General features: G+C 39.2%; 1 protein-coding gene across 3 annotated transcripts in view; it reads right to left on the bottom strand.

Moving 5' to 3' along the window:
• The window catches only part of STARD13 (StAR related lipid transfer domain containing 13), a 255,721-nt gene that overhangs the window by 120,851 nt on the left and 118,327 nt on the right, over positions 1 to 16,543 (bottom strand). The window contains exon 1 of one of the 3 annotated variants that reach the window (XM_072993773.2): positions 1,808 to 16,495. The exons of the other annotated variants lie outside the window; for them this stretch is intronic. Coding sequence (XP_072849874.2) covers positions 1,808 to 1,979 — 172 coding nt within the window. The 5' untranslated portion in view covers positions 1,980 to 16,495. Of the gene's footprint in view, positions 1 to 1,807; positions 16,496 to 16,543 lie in introns of those variants that run through there. 3 annotated transcript variants of the gene reach the window in all.

Genomic DNA, 16,543 nt, shown 5'->3' with positions numbered 1-16,543 from the left:
GACACTTAGAAGAAATTCTAAGGCCTCGTTATATAACTGGATAATGATATTACTTTATCGTGCAGGCCCCAGGCGTATCCTTGAAGTTATTTTTCCTGTAATAGTAATCAGCAGGAAATTTCTAATTAAATTAAGTTGCATTGAATACTGTGTATATTTTGTTTTCAATAAAGTCAAAGGGAAAAATTTGCCCTTTTTCTTTCAGTCCAGATTGCACACAAGGTATATGGCATGACATAATATCCTTCCTGAAATCAGAGCAACAGCTAAGACCAGCATCCTCCAAACATCACCGGTTCCTGCAACCATGCTGCAAAGAACCGGGTTTGTCTTGTTGCCAAGGAAATAACCTCATTAATCAGATGGTTGTTGTTGAAAAATATATTGTTCTGCAACAAATGTGATAGAATTTCCATCATCAAAATCTTTATGCAAGTTCAGCCAAGTAGAGATCACCATTTAGACCCGCAATCTTATGTTCAGGTAATGGGGCCTAAATCCCCAGGAAATCAGTGGAATCTTTTATATATACAACATGGGCAACAAATACAAGCAGTGACAGTGCTCATCTAGGAAAGCTTAACACTGACAGATCAAGGCATTTTGCTACCTGAGGTGGAGCAAGAAATGGAGCATCCCAGGAGACGCTAGGTAGGATACACTAAAGTTAGGCAAGGAATTTTGGCATATTAGGCAGAAAAAAACCCTCTTCCCCTTCTGTGGCATAAAGCACCCAATCAAGAAATGAAATAGCTTTTCTTTCATTATACCCCAAATTGGGGTATAATGAATTATCTGGGTAAACCACCTCATTTTGTCTAACGGTAGGGCTGGCCCTGATATACCCTCATAAGTGGAAGTATGACATTAATCTTCAGTTGGTCCACTCTGTCCAAAGTAGGTGCTATGACTGGACTGGAGCAAACACCAGTTCTGTTAAGAATAAGGTTTCCAAGACACAAGAGTGTTTTTTGGGTCTCAGTGCACCAGTAGGAAACACATGGTACTTGTTATGCTCTCTTTTGCTCATTCATATAATTGCTGACAGATTTATAATGCTAGTTGCTCTTTTATGTGTATCATCCTTCCATTTAGAGGATCAGGTTTTTTAAAAAATGTATACACACAAACAACAAACTGTATGTTTTGGAGAGTTATCCTTTAGCCGTCATACATCATTGAAGGAAGAAGAAAAAGCTGCTGGGTCTATACAGATTGCTTCTGTTGGCCTATCAGTTTTTGCAAAGTAACAAATATTATGCAGTCTACTTTATGAGTCCCTTAGGGAAAATAGCCCATCTGCATTTGTTACCAACTTTAAATTAATGGAAGATTAAAAAAAATCAATGAATGGAAATAAACTAAAAATAAATCAGCAGTTAGACAATATTCATATGGAACATAATCTATAATACATAAATTTCCACCTACACTAAGTTCAAAAGCTCCTAATTTGTTTTTAAAGACACGTAAGAGATTTGGCATATGTAATACAGTCTACTGCAGAAAGGTACACAGAGCAATGCAGTCCACACAACAGCGGATGAGGAACAGAACCTGTATGGAATATTAAGGTATATGACCAAGCAGCAAAGTACACAAAGTACACACTGTCTGTTGTGTCTTTGTACTGGGATAACTGAATTGGAGATGAATGCTGTCAATCAGGTTATTTCAAAGTATCAATATTGGGTAAATAGTACAATCTGAAATAGTGACAAAATTATTTTAAGACAAAGAAAGCAGAGCTGAAGGCATTATTTCAAGCAAGGAGTTAGTTAAGAGCCTAAGGAAGACTACGACTCACCTTGTTGAATTTTAGTCAGAAGCTGGTGGCGTGCTAGGATCCTACTTATTCTGTATGGAGAACGTCTTGCCGTTTGATCAAATCGCAAGTACATCTCTTGGCCTTCTGTTGACATGGTATTATTCACACAGTAGCAGCCTGAGCTTGAAGTGCTGGACACCTGCCTAAACATCTCCTCCCCCCTTAACAAAAATTTACCACCGCTGCCTCCTGGGTGACAATTCCTGAATTTAATCAGAGGACTGAGAGTTTAAAAAGGCAAGAAGTTCAAAGGAGCTGAAAAGAGCAAGTGTTTTTTTTTTTTAAAGACAGAGAAAGAGGAGTGCCAAAAGCCACAATTCTAGATTCCAACTTCCCTCACATGATCGGAAAGGACCAATCAGTCAAAATAAAGAATGTGAAAGTACACAGCGTGCCTCACAGAGGAAAGTGAAGGCTGTTCAAGCATTAGCAGGCGGTAACTCCACATCACACTGAAAGCAAATACGAACGGCATGCCTCAGAGCTGACTAAGCAGTGGTGAGAAGGGACAGGGGAGTCAGAAGGAAGAAAGACAGAAATGTATTTCATGCCACCGCAATAAGCAAGCCGAAGCTTGTAAGCTCACATGACCTCATAGGTTCAGGTACAGGATGCCTGCTTAAGTGTTCAGAAAGACAGAAGCATTTCTTTCATACTACGCTATAGCTTGTTTTAAATGTCTGAATACAAAGATTCGAAATGCCGTATGTTTTCTTAAAATACTGTCCAGAGGAAATACACTTTTCAGCAGTACTAATCATATGCCCTCAAGTCAATTCTGACTTATGATGGCCTTTTTCAGGGTTTCTGAGATATCGAAGACCCAGAAGTGGTTTACCCTTCCCTTTTTCTGGGGGTGTCTTGAGGCTGAGCAGCTTGCCCAAGCCCACAGAAGCTGGCTGTATTCACAGGAAGGACAGTGGGGAATCAAACTCCCAACTCTGGCTCCACAGCCTGATACCTAAACCACTGAGCTCTCCAGCCAGAACTAATAGTAGTGGAAATAAACCTTAAATGGAATGATGTCTCTAAATATATGAGTGCCGCCCAGAGTAGCAGGAAAAAAATGTACGTATAAATAAGATAAATAAAATTAATAAAATGATCAAAACTAAGGTTTACAGCAGTATAACAAGGGGTGGATTAATAGGATTGCTCTCTTCTGGTGAAGGGTTATTTATAAGCTACTCTCCTTTGTATGATAAGGGTGAATATTTTGCAAAAGCATTTGTACTTTGTAATATCTGAAAATTCTGAAAGCGGTAAAAACAATATCTGGAGCTACACCTTCACTTTCACTAAGAAAACTAGGAGAAAAGCAAACAAAACCCAAAGTGAATTTATTGGACACAACGTCAGTTAAATACGGTAGATTGTATAACACTTATTAATACGATACTACAAACCATACCATTATTGACCCAAGAGAAGACACTTTCTGTAATGATGGCCAACATTTAGAAGTTTTTTTTATAGCAATATTTGTCAGGAACTATTCTTGTTTCTAGACAGCAGTCGAAGTCTGTCTTGGTCTCTAATGTCTTTAATTATATTTTCTGTACTTTGAATAGTGTTAGATGATTCTGTTTGCTCACCCTCTGTTTTTTTCCCTATACTTTCATGATTGTCTTCATACCTTATTTTGAAAGATTTATTGTTTTGTCTTATCAAATCTGTAATCTGTCTTGAGCCTCTTGGTTGTGAAATCACAATCACTGCGTTGAAGGGCTAACAGGCACTAGTTTTAAAAAAATCCCCTTTACTTTCCAAAGGAAGAGTAAATAGGGGCCTTTCATGTGGAATTGGGTGGAAAGCCAAAACAATGGAAGGCTTTGTTCCTTGGGTTAAGGCTAATTTTCTGAGGTTTGCCTTTATGTTTTAGCTCTCTGTTTACAGTCATGTGCTCTGTTTAGAGCAATGATGTGGAGGGAGGAGCTACTGCTGAAAGGAAGTCTGCTGCTGGTTAGATCAGAGGTAAGGCTACGACGCACTAGCTTTAATGTTGCTCTTACTCCTTGCAAGCTTGTGATCAGGAGCAAATTAATAGGGAGCTAAACAGAGGAGTGTTTGAAATGGGATGCCTGGTGCTATTCACCCCTACTTACAAAAAAAGGACACAGGAAGCTGCACTGAAAGAAAGTGTATAATGATTGCCCTGATGGAAAAAAGTACAACAGTTTGAGGCCTACTGTAACGGGCAGACATAACATCACATGTCCGTCACAGCTGGGCAGTGAGTCATCAGCCTATGGTGTGACAGAGGGTGGAACTTAAGGGGAGGAGCTAGTATAAAAAGGGGGTGAAGAGTGTGTGAGGGGAGATTGGAGATGAGAGTCTGAGCTGAGAGTTTCAAGTGATTAGTAGTTAGAGTGAGTGAGTGAGCCTGTCAGTGGAGAAATAGTCTGTGTGAGCCAGTGTTTTTATTAACAGTGATTGACTAATTGATTTTTACCTGTGATTTACCATTCTTCTTTTTGTAATCAACAAACCAGTTTTCGTTTTTCAAAGTTACACTTGTCCTTCGCTTGATTTTTAAGGATAAGTTGGTGTCAGCAGAGGTTTTTAAAGTGAAGTAGCAACCACTCTGTGATGTTTGAGGGTGGCGGTTACACCTACCTATCCATGCTTCATGTCCTTGGATAGAGCACAGCGAACTCTTTTGAAAGAGAAGTGAAATGACTCTTGGGAGGAGGAAGGATGCAAGAGGCAAGCACTTGGAGGAATATGGCATAGAGAAACAAGTCTGTCACTACCCATAGTATGTCTTTGAAGCAATGCAATAGATAAATCGTTTCCATAGACAGTGATTCTGAGCTGCTGGAACAGGGACAGTGGAGAGCACAGAGGTGGCTGTGGAGGTCTGTGTATAGAAGGAATCCTGTCATTCTCCAGAGGAGAAGAGGAAGACGAGATTATGTTTGGTGCTGGAAGAGATGGAGTATGAATCAAGATAAACTTGAAACTATCAAATAAGAAATGTTATGTCTAAACAGTGTATTGTTTGAACGAACATGGTAGAAAATTTCATTTAGATAATTATGCATCATTTTACTCTGAAGGTGATCAACTCAGAAGAAATGGGGTGGCTATAATAGTGAGGCATGATGCAGCACAACCCCTTGGGCACTACAATGCAAAAATCTGGTGAGTTAACACCAGTCATGGCTCCAGCGGATGAAGAAGAAATAAAAAGTTTTTATGGAGGTGTCTGGGAGGAAATGGAACACACACCAAAATGGGATGCGCTGATAATGTAAATGCAAAAGTAGAATCAAAGCGGATTTAATTTTTATTAGATGATTTCATATTGGAGTTAGAAATCGAGCAGTAGAGTGGTGCACAGAATTCTGTGAAGTCAACCATCCATTTATTGCAAGTTCCACTAAAGCCTCCTAGTGCTAGCTGGGAGTTGTTTGAGAAGATAACTTGGGCATGGTTTGGCTTAGCTAAGCTGCAAAGCCTTCTAATAGAAACTTATCTTCTACTTGCATCATATTCAGGTGTCTGTAAGGTGCCTGCAATATACGTAAAACTCCCAGAATGGAAGATTATGGCATCTGTAGTCCAGAAAATTCAAAAATCCCATCCCTAGTACAAACCATGAAGTGTTAATATAAAACATTAAAGTAAAGCTAAAGAATAGTAAAACAGTCATTTAACTTGGAATCCAATTTGGAAACTATCCTGTGCAGCTTCTGATCAGGGTCTGAACACATAATGAAACAGAGATATAAAGAAGAGCAAACTTCTATGGATGCTATCCAATATGCCCAAAACAACATCTAGTACTATTGGATTTCCCACACTGGAACCAAGGCCAGCTCAGAAGTCCCAAGAAACTGATCTCTCCAAGTGATGGGGGGAATGAGATGTGTCCCATAGCTTTCCTCTTCATTAGGTCCTAACTCAATGCTTCATGCAGAACACTGTATGTGGAAAAACCTCATACACAAAATCTTTCACCACTATTATAATGTTCAGAGGCAAAAAAAATATAAAAGTAATGGGGACCTATGCATGGTATTTTCACGGGAGCTTGATGTTATACACATGGTAGAGACAGAGCTGAGCAAAATTACTTATTTAGATTATAACTCTCCTCCTCCATTCCAGCTGATTGGGGAACTATTAACTTGCACAAACTTTAGGTGGAAGGGGTGAGACATTCAAGTGTTTCTCCAACATGCAAATTTGTCTTGGCACATATAAGTAACAATTCATGCTAACTTAGACCCAGAAGTAAGGCCTACCGAAGGTTACAGATAAATTGATGTCGGATTCGTGTATAGGATCCCCCACATTCATTGTCACATGAAAGTGTAAGTGGCTAGGACTACCCTTCTTCAAATGTTCCAACTACTATATCAACATAGTCTGCACACTCTAATGCTGTTGAATTTATTCTCTTCTAGAAATAGCCAGTGTGGGTAAGTGGCCATGCAGGTTATTGGGGAACCTTTTACCAGTATCTTTCTTTCCATGTACAAAATTCTTTAGACAATGACGTGAGAAAGAAAGAAACTGTATTTATTATCCTCAGTTCACTGGAAGACAGGCAGGATATAAATGTAACTAATAAGTAATAAATGCTACTAATTTGAACGCATTAACACATACCTCTATGAAGTCAGAGAAAAAGCAGTAACTATTTGATACCTATCCTTTCTTGTGTCTGCTACTTTATTACAGTTTTTCTTTTAAGTTACTGGCATCAAACTATTGCTGCAAATCACCCTTAGGTCACAGATGCATGAAAGATGTTATATTACTTTAACTTGTCATGATTATATTACAAAGTTAATTAATGCCTCAGAGCACATTCAGTGGACTCCTTCATAGCTTTATGTGGTTGGACTTCTGCTTTTGCTTAACTGTACTAAAAACACACATAGGATCAAAGACTATATCAAACTTTTAAAATTATTTCCCATCAATTTACTGTGTTCAGTTTGGAAGGCTCTTGAATCCAGTGAGAGCTGATAAACCTCTGCTCAGTTCCTGACTTTGCTGATGAACTATAGTTTGAAAAATGTCAGACTTTCTTTACATCAAATTTTCTCCTTATGATGTTCATCGATAGGGTGTAAAATGTCACAGCTCTTGTAAAGAAACCACAACAAACCCCTCTGACAAAAAGTGGCAACTCAGAAGGCTTGATCTCATCTCCCCATGCAGTCAATTATAAACAGCTCTGCTAAAGCATATTGTTATAATAAACTTCTAAAGGAATTCCTACTCTACGTCTAGGTTGGAGCAGAAAATCTGATGTATAAAGCAAGACCACAGATGATCTTGATACTGGGTTTTACATGGCAGCTATTTCTAAAAATAGTTTATGGAACTTATACAACGTCTCAGCACTTGGAATTTTTCCTTTTTTGGAGTACAACTCCTGGTTTTTGAGGGATTATGGAAATTATAGCCCCAAAGTTACTTTTCCAAATTCTGCACACTGTCTGCCTTGTTCCAGACACCACATGTAAGGAAATAATGATTCAGGCGCTGCTTGCCATTCCACTCTGTGTTCTTTTCCTTTTTCCTGCTTTGTTCATAGGTGTTTGTTTGCTTCCTTGTGGTCAGATTGCATCCCCAGATGTTGCATTTGGTTTGACTTCATACTGAGCCTGCTTAGACTAACTCCCCTGTCTGTTCTCCCATATTAGGATTCTCTGGCAATTATGTTGTCTCATCTTGGGACTCTCATTTTGCAAGGGATCATCAGACCTAATAGGGTTTTTAACACATGGTGTACAGACCATAAGAACATAAGAACCTAACAAGAGCCCTGCTGGATCAGGCCAAGGGCTCATCTAGTCCAGCTTCCTGTATCTCACAGTGGCCCCACCACATGCCTCTGGGAGCACACAAGACAACTAGATACCTGTCTCCTGATACCACTCCCCTGCATCTGGTATTTTGAGGCACATTCCCTTTAAGACTGATTATACATCCCCATCATGGCTTGTAACCTGTGATGGATTTTTCCTCCACGAATCTGTCCAATGCCCTTTTAAAGGCATCTAGGCCAGATGCCATCAGCACTTTCTGTGGCAAGGAATTCCACAGACTAATAATAAAGGAGATATGCTCCCTGAATAATGTTTCTATGTGAATCACATTATCTTGTGAGCATCTTCAAAGTCTCCAGTTTTCAGCTCTTCAGACACACAAAGGAAAAATGTTATGCTTTTAAATCTCATTATAGCAAAAATCCTGCAAGACCATGGAACTGGAAAACATTGTCTTCCCACCCTGAGTTCTGAGGCACATGAGATTCTAGAAGCTGTAGTCCAAAAAGTAATCTTGAACAACAAAGTTCAACTGTCATCATGGTCCCTTCCGCACAGGTACTATCATTGTTATTATCATTTCCATTATTAATTAGATTTCTACCCTGCCTTTCCACTACAAAGCAGAGCTCAACTGAGCTTACAAAGCTCATTAAAACAATAAAAAATGAGTAAAACAAATTTATACCAGAGAAGGGCTGGCGGAAGGTTATACAACAATCAGTTCCTGCCACAATCCTGAAAGACTGTGGCTCCAAATGACAGCAATACTTTTACAAACTAGAAGGGAAAATCAGTACTGTTCAATACTCAGATAAGTGCTACATTTTCAAACATAAAGACTTAATGTGGATTTCACAAGGAGTTTTATTTAGGCCATTATCCAGCTGTTGCTAAGATTTCAATACAAATCATAGCTTTGTGACTCAGAGCAGACTTCTCCAACCTAGTATCACCTCATACAACAGGAAAGACTGCTCTGATTTCATAACCTTAATGAAGAAACCTTCACAAAATGGCTGCTGAATGGAGGAAACCAGCCCCACCATAACTGGAATGAAACAAGACAACCACAGAGGGAATGGCTCATGTTAAAGTTGTTTTTCGGTATCATGACTATAAAGCCAAGAGGTTCCAGAGATTTAAAAAAAAGATTTTTTCTTTTTTTAACTTGTTTGCTTTCCTCTTTTGTTAGCCACTCTGAGAAAAAAAGATAGGGCATAAATATTTTACATAAATAAATACTGCAATTCTGTACTCACTCATTGCACTTACTGGAAGTTCCAGTGGGTGTAAGGAATCATAACAAGGAATAGATAATATATAGAATGCCTCTCTGACCACTGAGCTAGGTTTGATAGAACTTGTACATCAAAACATCTGGAGGACATCAGATTGAGGACAGTTATGCCCCAGTAGACAACCATAGTGAGGATTTTCGAAACGAACCCAAGAAAGAATATGTGGATTTGTTATAGAAGGAAGACCATATGGAGCTACTTGTCTTGTATCTGAGAGCAAGCTAGGTGATGACTGGGATTATTTTTTCCCATGAACTCTGAGATTTCACAGGTGATTTAACTGAATATGTTTGGCAAGGTCTTCCATCAAAGGCTGTTGTCCGAGCCACTGCCCACATCTCACTACAAACTTTTGAAGGCTGCATTCTGTATTCTTGTATTCTGTAAACGAGGATGGGCATTGGTGCATTGCCAAAAAGAGCAAAGCGCATTACATTTGCTTGTGCTGCTTTATATCTATGGATGCAGACCTGGACAGCATGGGCTGGGTCTAGATTTAGATACATGCAGTTGAACTGGCAGAAACAGATTCCTCTAACTTTTATTTGGAAAGTAGCCCCTCCAGTCTCTGAGATTTAGCAAGAAAAGGGGATTCTGAAATACTGAGCAAAGGCATATTTCCATGGAAGTAAATGAAAAGGAATATATCAGGGTAGGCTATGACTAGATGGTCTATGTGCCTGCTGACTCTGCCATCTAAGAAGAATCTCTGGTCCTTTCCCCTTATGGTTATTTTTAGAGATGGGCACACACTGCTGGCTTGGCCATCAGTGATCTATGGTTCTGACATGGTTTCAAGCTGACAGGTCTAGATTGCCTCTGTGGTAAATAGATGAATCAATGCTTGTTAAAAAAAAAAAGTCCAAACATCTCCTTCAACTGCGTAAGTCACAAGCTGAGCAGTCTGATGTAGCATAGCTGGTGAAACAAAATGCTGAGGAAGAACCCTGGGGAAGCTAGTCCCTGATTGGCCAGTAGGGGCAATAAACATGATCACCTCAGAGCACTGGGCTGTTGGGCTGAACAAGGAGAGAGAGAAGGAGCTCTTCTGATAGACGGATTTATTATAGTGGAGTTGGAATATGTGCTGTGATAACTGGACTGATTTTTTTTATCTTGAATGCTTACCGTGTATGACTATTGGACTGTATACAACTCTGTATACATGTATGCCTTCACTGCTGTTTATTGCTTGTAAACATTACAGTTTGTTTTTCTTTACCCTGACGGGACTCTCATTCCACTACTTACCTGCATACTGGTTCCTGACACAAGCCCCGCCAATGTTCTACGGTTCCAACATGGTTTCAAGCACTGCCTCCTCTGGCAGGGCTCAGAACTCCATAAGAATCATGGAACACCTGTTGGACCAATGGCCAAAACAGAGGTTCATGCCCATCTCTAGTTATTTTCCTTCCAAGAGAATGGAGATGGTACAAACACAATACTATTATAGAAGTCTGAGCTCACTGCAGAATCATACACAATCTGGAGTACACTGAGACAGTAGAATTCTCTGCTGTAGTTTGGTAATTCTAAGTCACCAAGATATAAATCTAAGGATTCTGGAGGATGGTGCCATGAAAATGAATTTGGCATCAGGGTGTTAAAATATGTAGTGCATATTGGACTCAATGTTACCAATAGAACAGAGAAGGAAATTCTGGCCAGGAGGAGCCAAACCGAGCCTACAGAGTCTCCCAGTCCTCTTCCTTCCCCAAGTCACCTAGTCCAGTGGTCCCCAACCTTGGGCCTCCAGATGTTCGTGGACTTCAACTCCCAGAAATCCTGGCCAGCAGAGGTGGTGGTGAAGGTTTCTGGGAGTTGTAGTCCAAGAACATCTAGAGGCCCAAGGTTGGGGACCACTGACCTACTCCACTATCTTAAATAAGAGGAAAGATAGAGGAGGATACAGGGCAACTAAACCCAGATGAATGGCAAGACCACATTACTGATCAGTAGATGGCAATGTTGGCTGTGGAAGATGGGAATTACAGTCTGACATAGCAGGCATGGGAAGGTCACAATGAACCTCTTGAGAAAACACTGGCAAAGAAACCTACAAAAGCAAGGAACTAAATACAGTAGTTTTCCTTTTTTGCTTCTTTGTTCATAATAATATTTTTGCAAGGAAAGATTCTTCTATCTTGATCATCCAAAGACTTTCATTTTTATAGTGGATGAAAGACTTTGGAAGGGACTTCTATCCAGTGGAGAGGTGCAAAGAAATGCTACAATAAGGCTCTTAAGACAGCATAACTTTGAAACCCAGGGAGATACTGATGTGCTTTAGAGGCAAGGCAGCTGCTCTGTATAAACTTTCTTGACAGGGAGCTTGCAAAAAAATAATAATACTGCTATTCAAAGGGATGTTTACATGTAGAGTGGAGCTCAAAGTCATCTATAAACGATCTTCAGCTTCATAGAGAAGTCTTTGAAAAGAGGCATCTACTTTTCTCTCCATTTTCAATATCAGGAGATTATCTGCCTGCATTTTAAGAAGTGCAGGTTTAGAGGATAATGATGCTATAAAATATTGCTCCTGCTACAAAAAGAGCTAATGACCTGACCAAATGACATAGAATAGCAGCTTCTTTTTTCTTTTTCATAGTGGGATTTACCCTGACATATATCAGAATAGTGGAGTGTTGTTTTAGGCTCAGGAAGAAGGAATGACAACAAGAGCCGAAAGATAAACAACATATCAAAACAAGCAATAACATTGTTATCTAACAATGCAGAGCCTAGCAAACTAGCATATATGTAATATAGTCTTCAATGTGTAGAAAACCTGACCTTATAGTGAGGCCATATCATTAAACTGCATGACAATCATATTCAGATTTACTCAGAATTAAGTCCCATGGTGTTCAGTGAGGTTTGCGATCCAGAAAACTTAATGGGGTTTCTATGAAGTGTCGTGGGTGAGTGTAGAATCACAGATTTAATTTATTTAAAATATTTATATCTTACTTCTTCACAATTGCTGGCTATATTTTTCAGCGCCCGTCTCCAAAGGTTTCTTACAAGAGGGCAGGTCTGGAAAGTTGTTCATGCCGCACCAAGTACAGCCAGAGAGGACAGGACAGGGCAGTTAGCTGGCTGGCTTTTGCTGGCATTCCATCTGCCTCTGTACTTGTGTGCATGCGTACATGAGTGAGAGATGGGGGGGGGGTATCATGGGATGTATTGCGGACATTTTGTTTCCAACCTCAAGTGGTGATTTTTTTTAAGTTCCCTCCCCAGCTCTGAACATCAGGGATACAGCTGGGCAGATATCATTGGCCATAATGAGAGGAGGTAAAAGTTGGCCAGCAGTTAAAGCACAGGTCAGGATATTAGCATCATAACAGTTAATTTGTCTGTCCCTCAGAAGACAGCTGCTTCCCAGGACAGGCAGGCTGTGTGATCCTTGGTACTCTCCAAGGACTGGATGACAGCATACCAACTTTCAGTCCCATAATAGTTTGCGATCCAGATATAGTTTGTCATAATCAGCTGGAGATGGAGCTGTTTTCTTTGTACGCTACACACATTTGGCTAATAGCAAAAGACTGGAGTAATAATCTGGCACAAAACATAAACATGGCATTGTAGCAAAGATATAAAAACTCAAAATATGCAACCATTTAAGAAGCTTTTGCAGAAAGGAAATATTTCCAAACACCAGATGAAAGTCACAGCTATTTATTCTCTGTCGGAAGATTATTATTCCCTCCCAGATGCTGACTTATCTATCCTAAGACTTAAGGAATTTAACAAACAGCTCTAAATGCTTCTTTCTGAAAACAACCACAACAAAGCATTGCTATAAACATTTAGATGAAGCTGTTAAGTAGAAATCAACATGTATGGCATTGAATGAAAATGTTTCATGACTGTCACTGTATTGACCTAGAATCCAAATGTAGATGTTAAAATCTATTGTAACTGGGAGTTTGTTCCACTCATTTAATAATCCCTCTGAATTTGTTCGTTTCCATGAAACACTGCAACATGAGGATTAGTGCATACTTCTTAGCTTGATAACATTTGCTCTGCTGCTACAGCAGGACCCTATAGTTCACAGTTATTTACTTCATGTACGTGCACAAAACAGTGTTGTTGTTCCAGACAGAGCCTTGCTCAGCCTTTAAGCCTTTCACCAATCACAGATCCAGTATTTCCTTTGTTTTGTTTTAATTTAAATCAGTTTTTTCCTGCTGACAACTGAGTTTCCCCAGTTCAAGAGGAAATAAAAATCTATATGAAAATCTCTATGCATATAAGATCTCTATGTATATAACTAAATGAAGTAGATCCAGACAACTAATCTGGATGCATACCTTTAATATTTATTCAAAAATATGCAAATCGAAAGGAAAACTCAGCTGTGTACTTTAATATTTTAAAGGGTACAATCCAAAGCAGTATAATGAACGAACAAACAAACTTAGGTAAGGTAAAGATTGCCCTTGACATTTAGTCCAGTCCTGTCCGACTCTAGGGCGTGGTGCTTATCTCCATTTCCAAGCCGTAGAGTGAGCATTTTGTCTGAAGACAGTTTCTGTGGTCACATGGCCAGCACGACTAGACATGGAACGCCGTTACCTTCCCACCAAGGTGATACCTATTTTATTTATTCACATTTATGGGGACAAGCGACAAGAGCGCCCTCCGTCACGTGGATTCAATCTTACGACTGCATGGTCTTCAGACCTTGCAGCACAGAGGCTTCTGCGGTTTAACCTGCAGTGCAACCACATCCCTAAACTTAGGGAAACAAGGGGCTAAATCCAGTTCTTAGTTCCAATGAGAACAGACACACTGGACAGAATTTAAGTGAATACTTAATCTTGCATAACTGCATTGGTGAATAGTTGCTAATTAGCAAGTCTCTGATCAAACACCTGGTCATGTGTCAAGTTTTGCAACTGTTGCACTGCTGAAATCTGTGCAAATTATAGAAAGCCTTATAAGAAAAAGTGTTCCTTGTCCTGTGCTTACCTAGAGATTGACAGACAGACAGACAAATTTCCTATATACAAACATACATTTGTGGGAAGCACAATTCGTGAGTTAACAGCAGGCATATAAACAATATATCTACTTCCCTAATTCCCAGCAGTACAATTAATTTTAAAAGTACAGACACAAATTAAATTATAAGACCTAAAGATGACAACAAAAGCAACTAGTTATGTCAGTAGAATGAGGTAAAATTGAATTCCTCTGACATCTCAGGGAAGAATATGACTGAATTCTTCCTTGAACAGCTCAGTATTTAGCAACTTCTTGAAAGTGCACAAGGACGGAGCTTGACACACCTCCAGGGGAAACTTATTGCATAAGGAAGGGCCACAGCTAAGAAGGCTTGATTCCTTATAGAAGTTTTTCAAATAGTCACACACAATTGCAAGGCTTAAGAACACTGGGTGAGATGAGAATCTCAAAGGGCCTGAATATTCTTTGCTGACATATTTTGTTAGATTAGGAAGAACTAAGGAATAGCCTGAAGAATTTAGCATCCCTAGAGATGAAGCTACCCTCAGCTTTCCTTAGAACTGGGAGAAAGGGATGGGATCACAATGAAGAGGCTGTGAGAATTCCCCTATACTTTGTCCTACTGAACAAAGGATGCTACCCAACTTATGGCAATTCTATCAGATCTGGTGCATTACAGTCCATTTCATCAAACGAATGAAGTATATTCTAATCTGACAGACACATGCACACAGACACTTTCCAGGTCATAGTCTGAACTGGTATATTTCATTGACACATGTGGGACTAACTTCTTCCAAGTTATGCTTTCTCCAAACCCTCTTTATACAAAAGACGTAAACTCATCTAAATAAATGTAATTTATTAATTTTATAAAAGTAGCTCAAATATGGAGATGCAAATCAAAACATGACACAGGCTAGAACAAACAGCGTTATGCTGTTCTATAATTATGTGTTTTCAAATGAGTTTCTAAACTTAGGATTTTCTAGGTATAAAGTCATCAGAAGTAATTTAGCAGTTCCTCCTCCTGTGGTGCTCTGGGCCTGTGCATCATGCCCAGGGCTGCACAGGTTGCAAGACAAGTAACCTATTCAGCTACACTTGCTGCAGGTGAAGCCAGCTGGCCCCTCTCATGGGAGATATAAGAAGGATTCAAATTTCCAACCACAGCCAGGCGTTACAATGCTAAACTATATCAATTCTCATTTGATACTTTGATAAAATAATTAAAGTTAATGATGTTTTTCATTGCATTGCTGTTGTTTCTGCATGGACAACAAGATGGAGACCAAATGCTACTGTAGTATTACGGTAATTCTCCTATGGCCAAAATATTCCCTTGCCATTGCTTGTTTATGTTATTCCCAGAATCTCTTTTAACACCTCTTGTTTATTGTATGATCTTGTTCCATTTCAGCATCTATGCACAGACAGAGGAAGTTATTCTGGAGACACAATGTCTCTCTATCACTTGCACTATGAATTCTACAAATGGAAATTATTTCAGATGCCAGGAGGGGGGAAAAAGAGAGAAAACAGCTGTTCAAAGCTTATTTCATTATATCTAAGGGCTTGTTTCTGCTGCAGTCTGTTCTGATAGTAGAATGCTTATTGTACAAAGCAAGACAGTTTACTGGCCATGTTTCCTTCTCATGCTTTCAGTGAACTTTGCCATCATTTAGGATGTTTTATTTTAAAGCCATGTTATCTCATTTTGCTCTTTGATTTAGCAGATCTGAATGTGAAACTGCATGCTCAAATTGGAACTGGGAGCCTCATGAGATATTTATTAAAGAGAGTTGCAAACAGTTCACAGACTTGACCAAACCCATCTGTCTCAAGCTATTAACTGGCACATTCCCAGCTGTGGCCCTCCCAGAAATAAGAGGTGCTTTTCTCTTGTAATATTAATAATTATAGAATTAGTTTAGTTACATGGCAGGGCTCAGATCTTTTTGAATGGCTCAGGAATGTTGTTCACTAAACATGAGGCTTTGTTCAACTCAGAATTTAGATTTCAGAAAAAAAAATCTGTAATAAAAACTATGACTAGAAATGGTGTGTGTGTGTCACAAAATTGTACTCTGGATGAATAATGGGTTGAGAACAAAGGGGGAAATCTGGTTTGAAAAATTTGAGTGGAAAGACAACCACAGGAAGAAATTCTGAAATTTTGTAAGCTTTATTGGATTTACTAAACAATGTGAAAGAAGTCCTCCTCAAAACTCATACAGAACTAAGGTAAGATATAAATTACTCCGGTGGTTTATTTATTTCACAACCTTTATCTCCTAGTAGGAATCTAGGACAACTAAGAAGCATATAAATTTAAAATCACAAGTAAATGAAAACATACAGTGGACCCTCGACTTACAGACGGCTCGACTTACAGACTTTTCGAGTTACAGACTTCTCTGGCTGCAAAATTTAGATTCGACTTGCAGCCGGAGAATCGACTTACAGACCAGAAAAAAACCAAAATGGAACAAAAATAGAATAAAAACTGCTGGTTATGGGATTAATCGGTTTTCAATGCATTGTAGGCCAATGGAGATTCGACCTACAGACTTTTCGACTTGCAGCCACCATTCCAATACGGATTAATTCCTTAAGTAGAGGGTCCACTGTACTAATTAATT

This window comes from Pogona vitticeps, chromosome 3 (genome assembly GCF_051106095.1).
Source record: "Pogona vitticeps strain Pit_001003342236 chromosome 3, PviZW2.1, whole genome shotgun sequence".
Lineage (NCBI taxonomy): Eukaryota > Metazoa > Chordata > Lepidosauria > Squamata > Agamidae > Pogona > Pogona vitticeps.
This window is presented reverse-complemented; position numbering and strand designations above follow the sequence as displayed.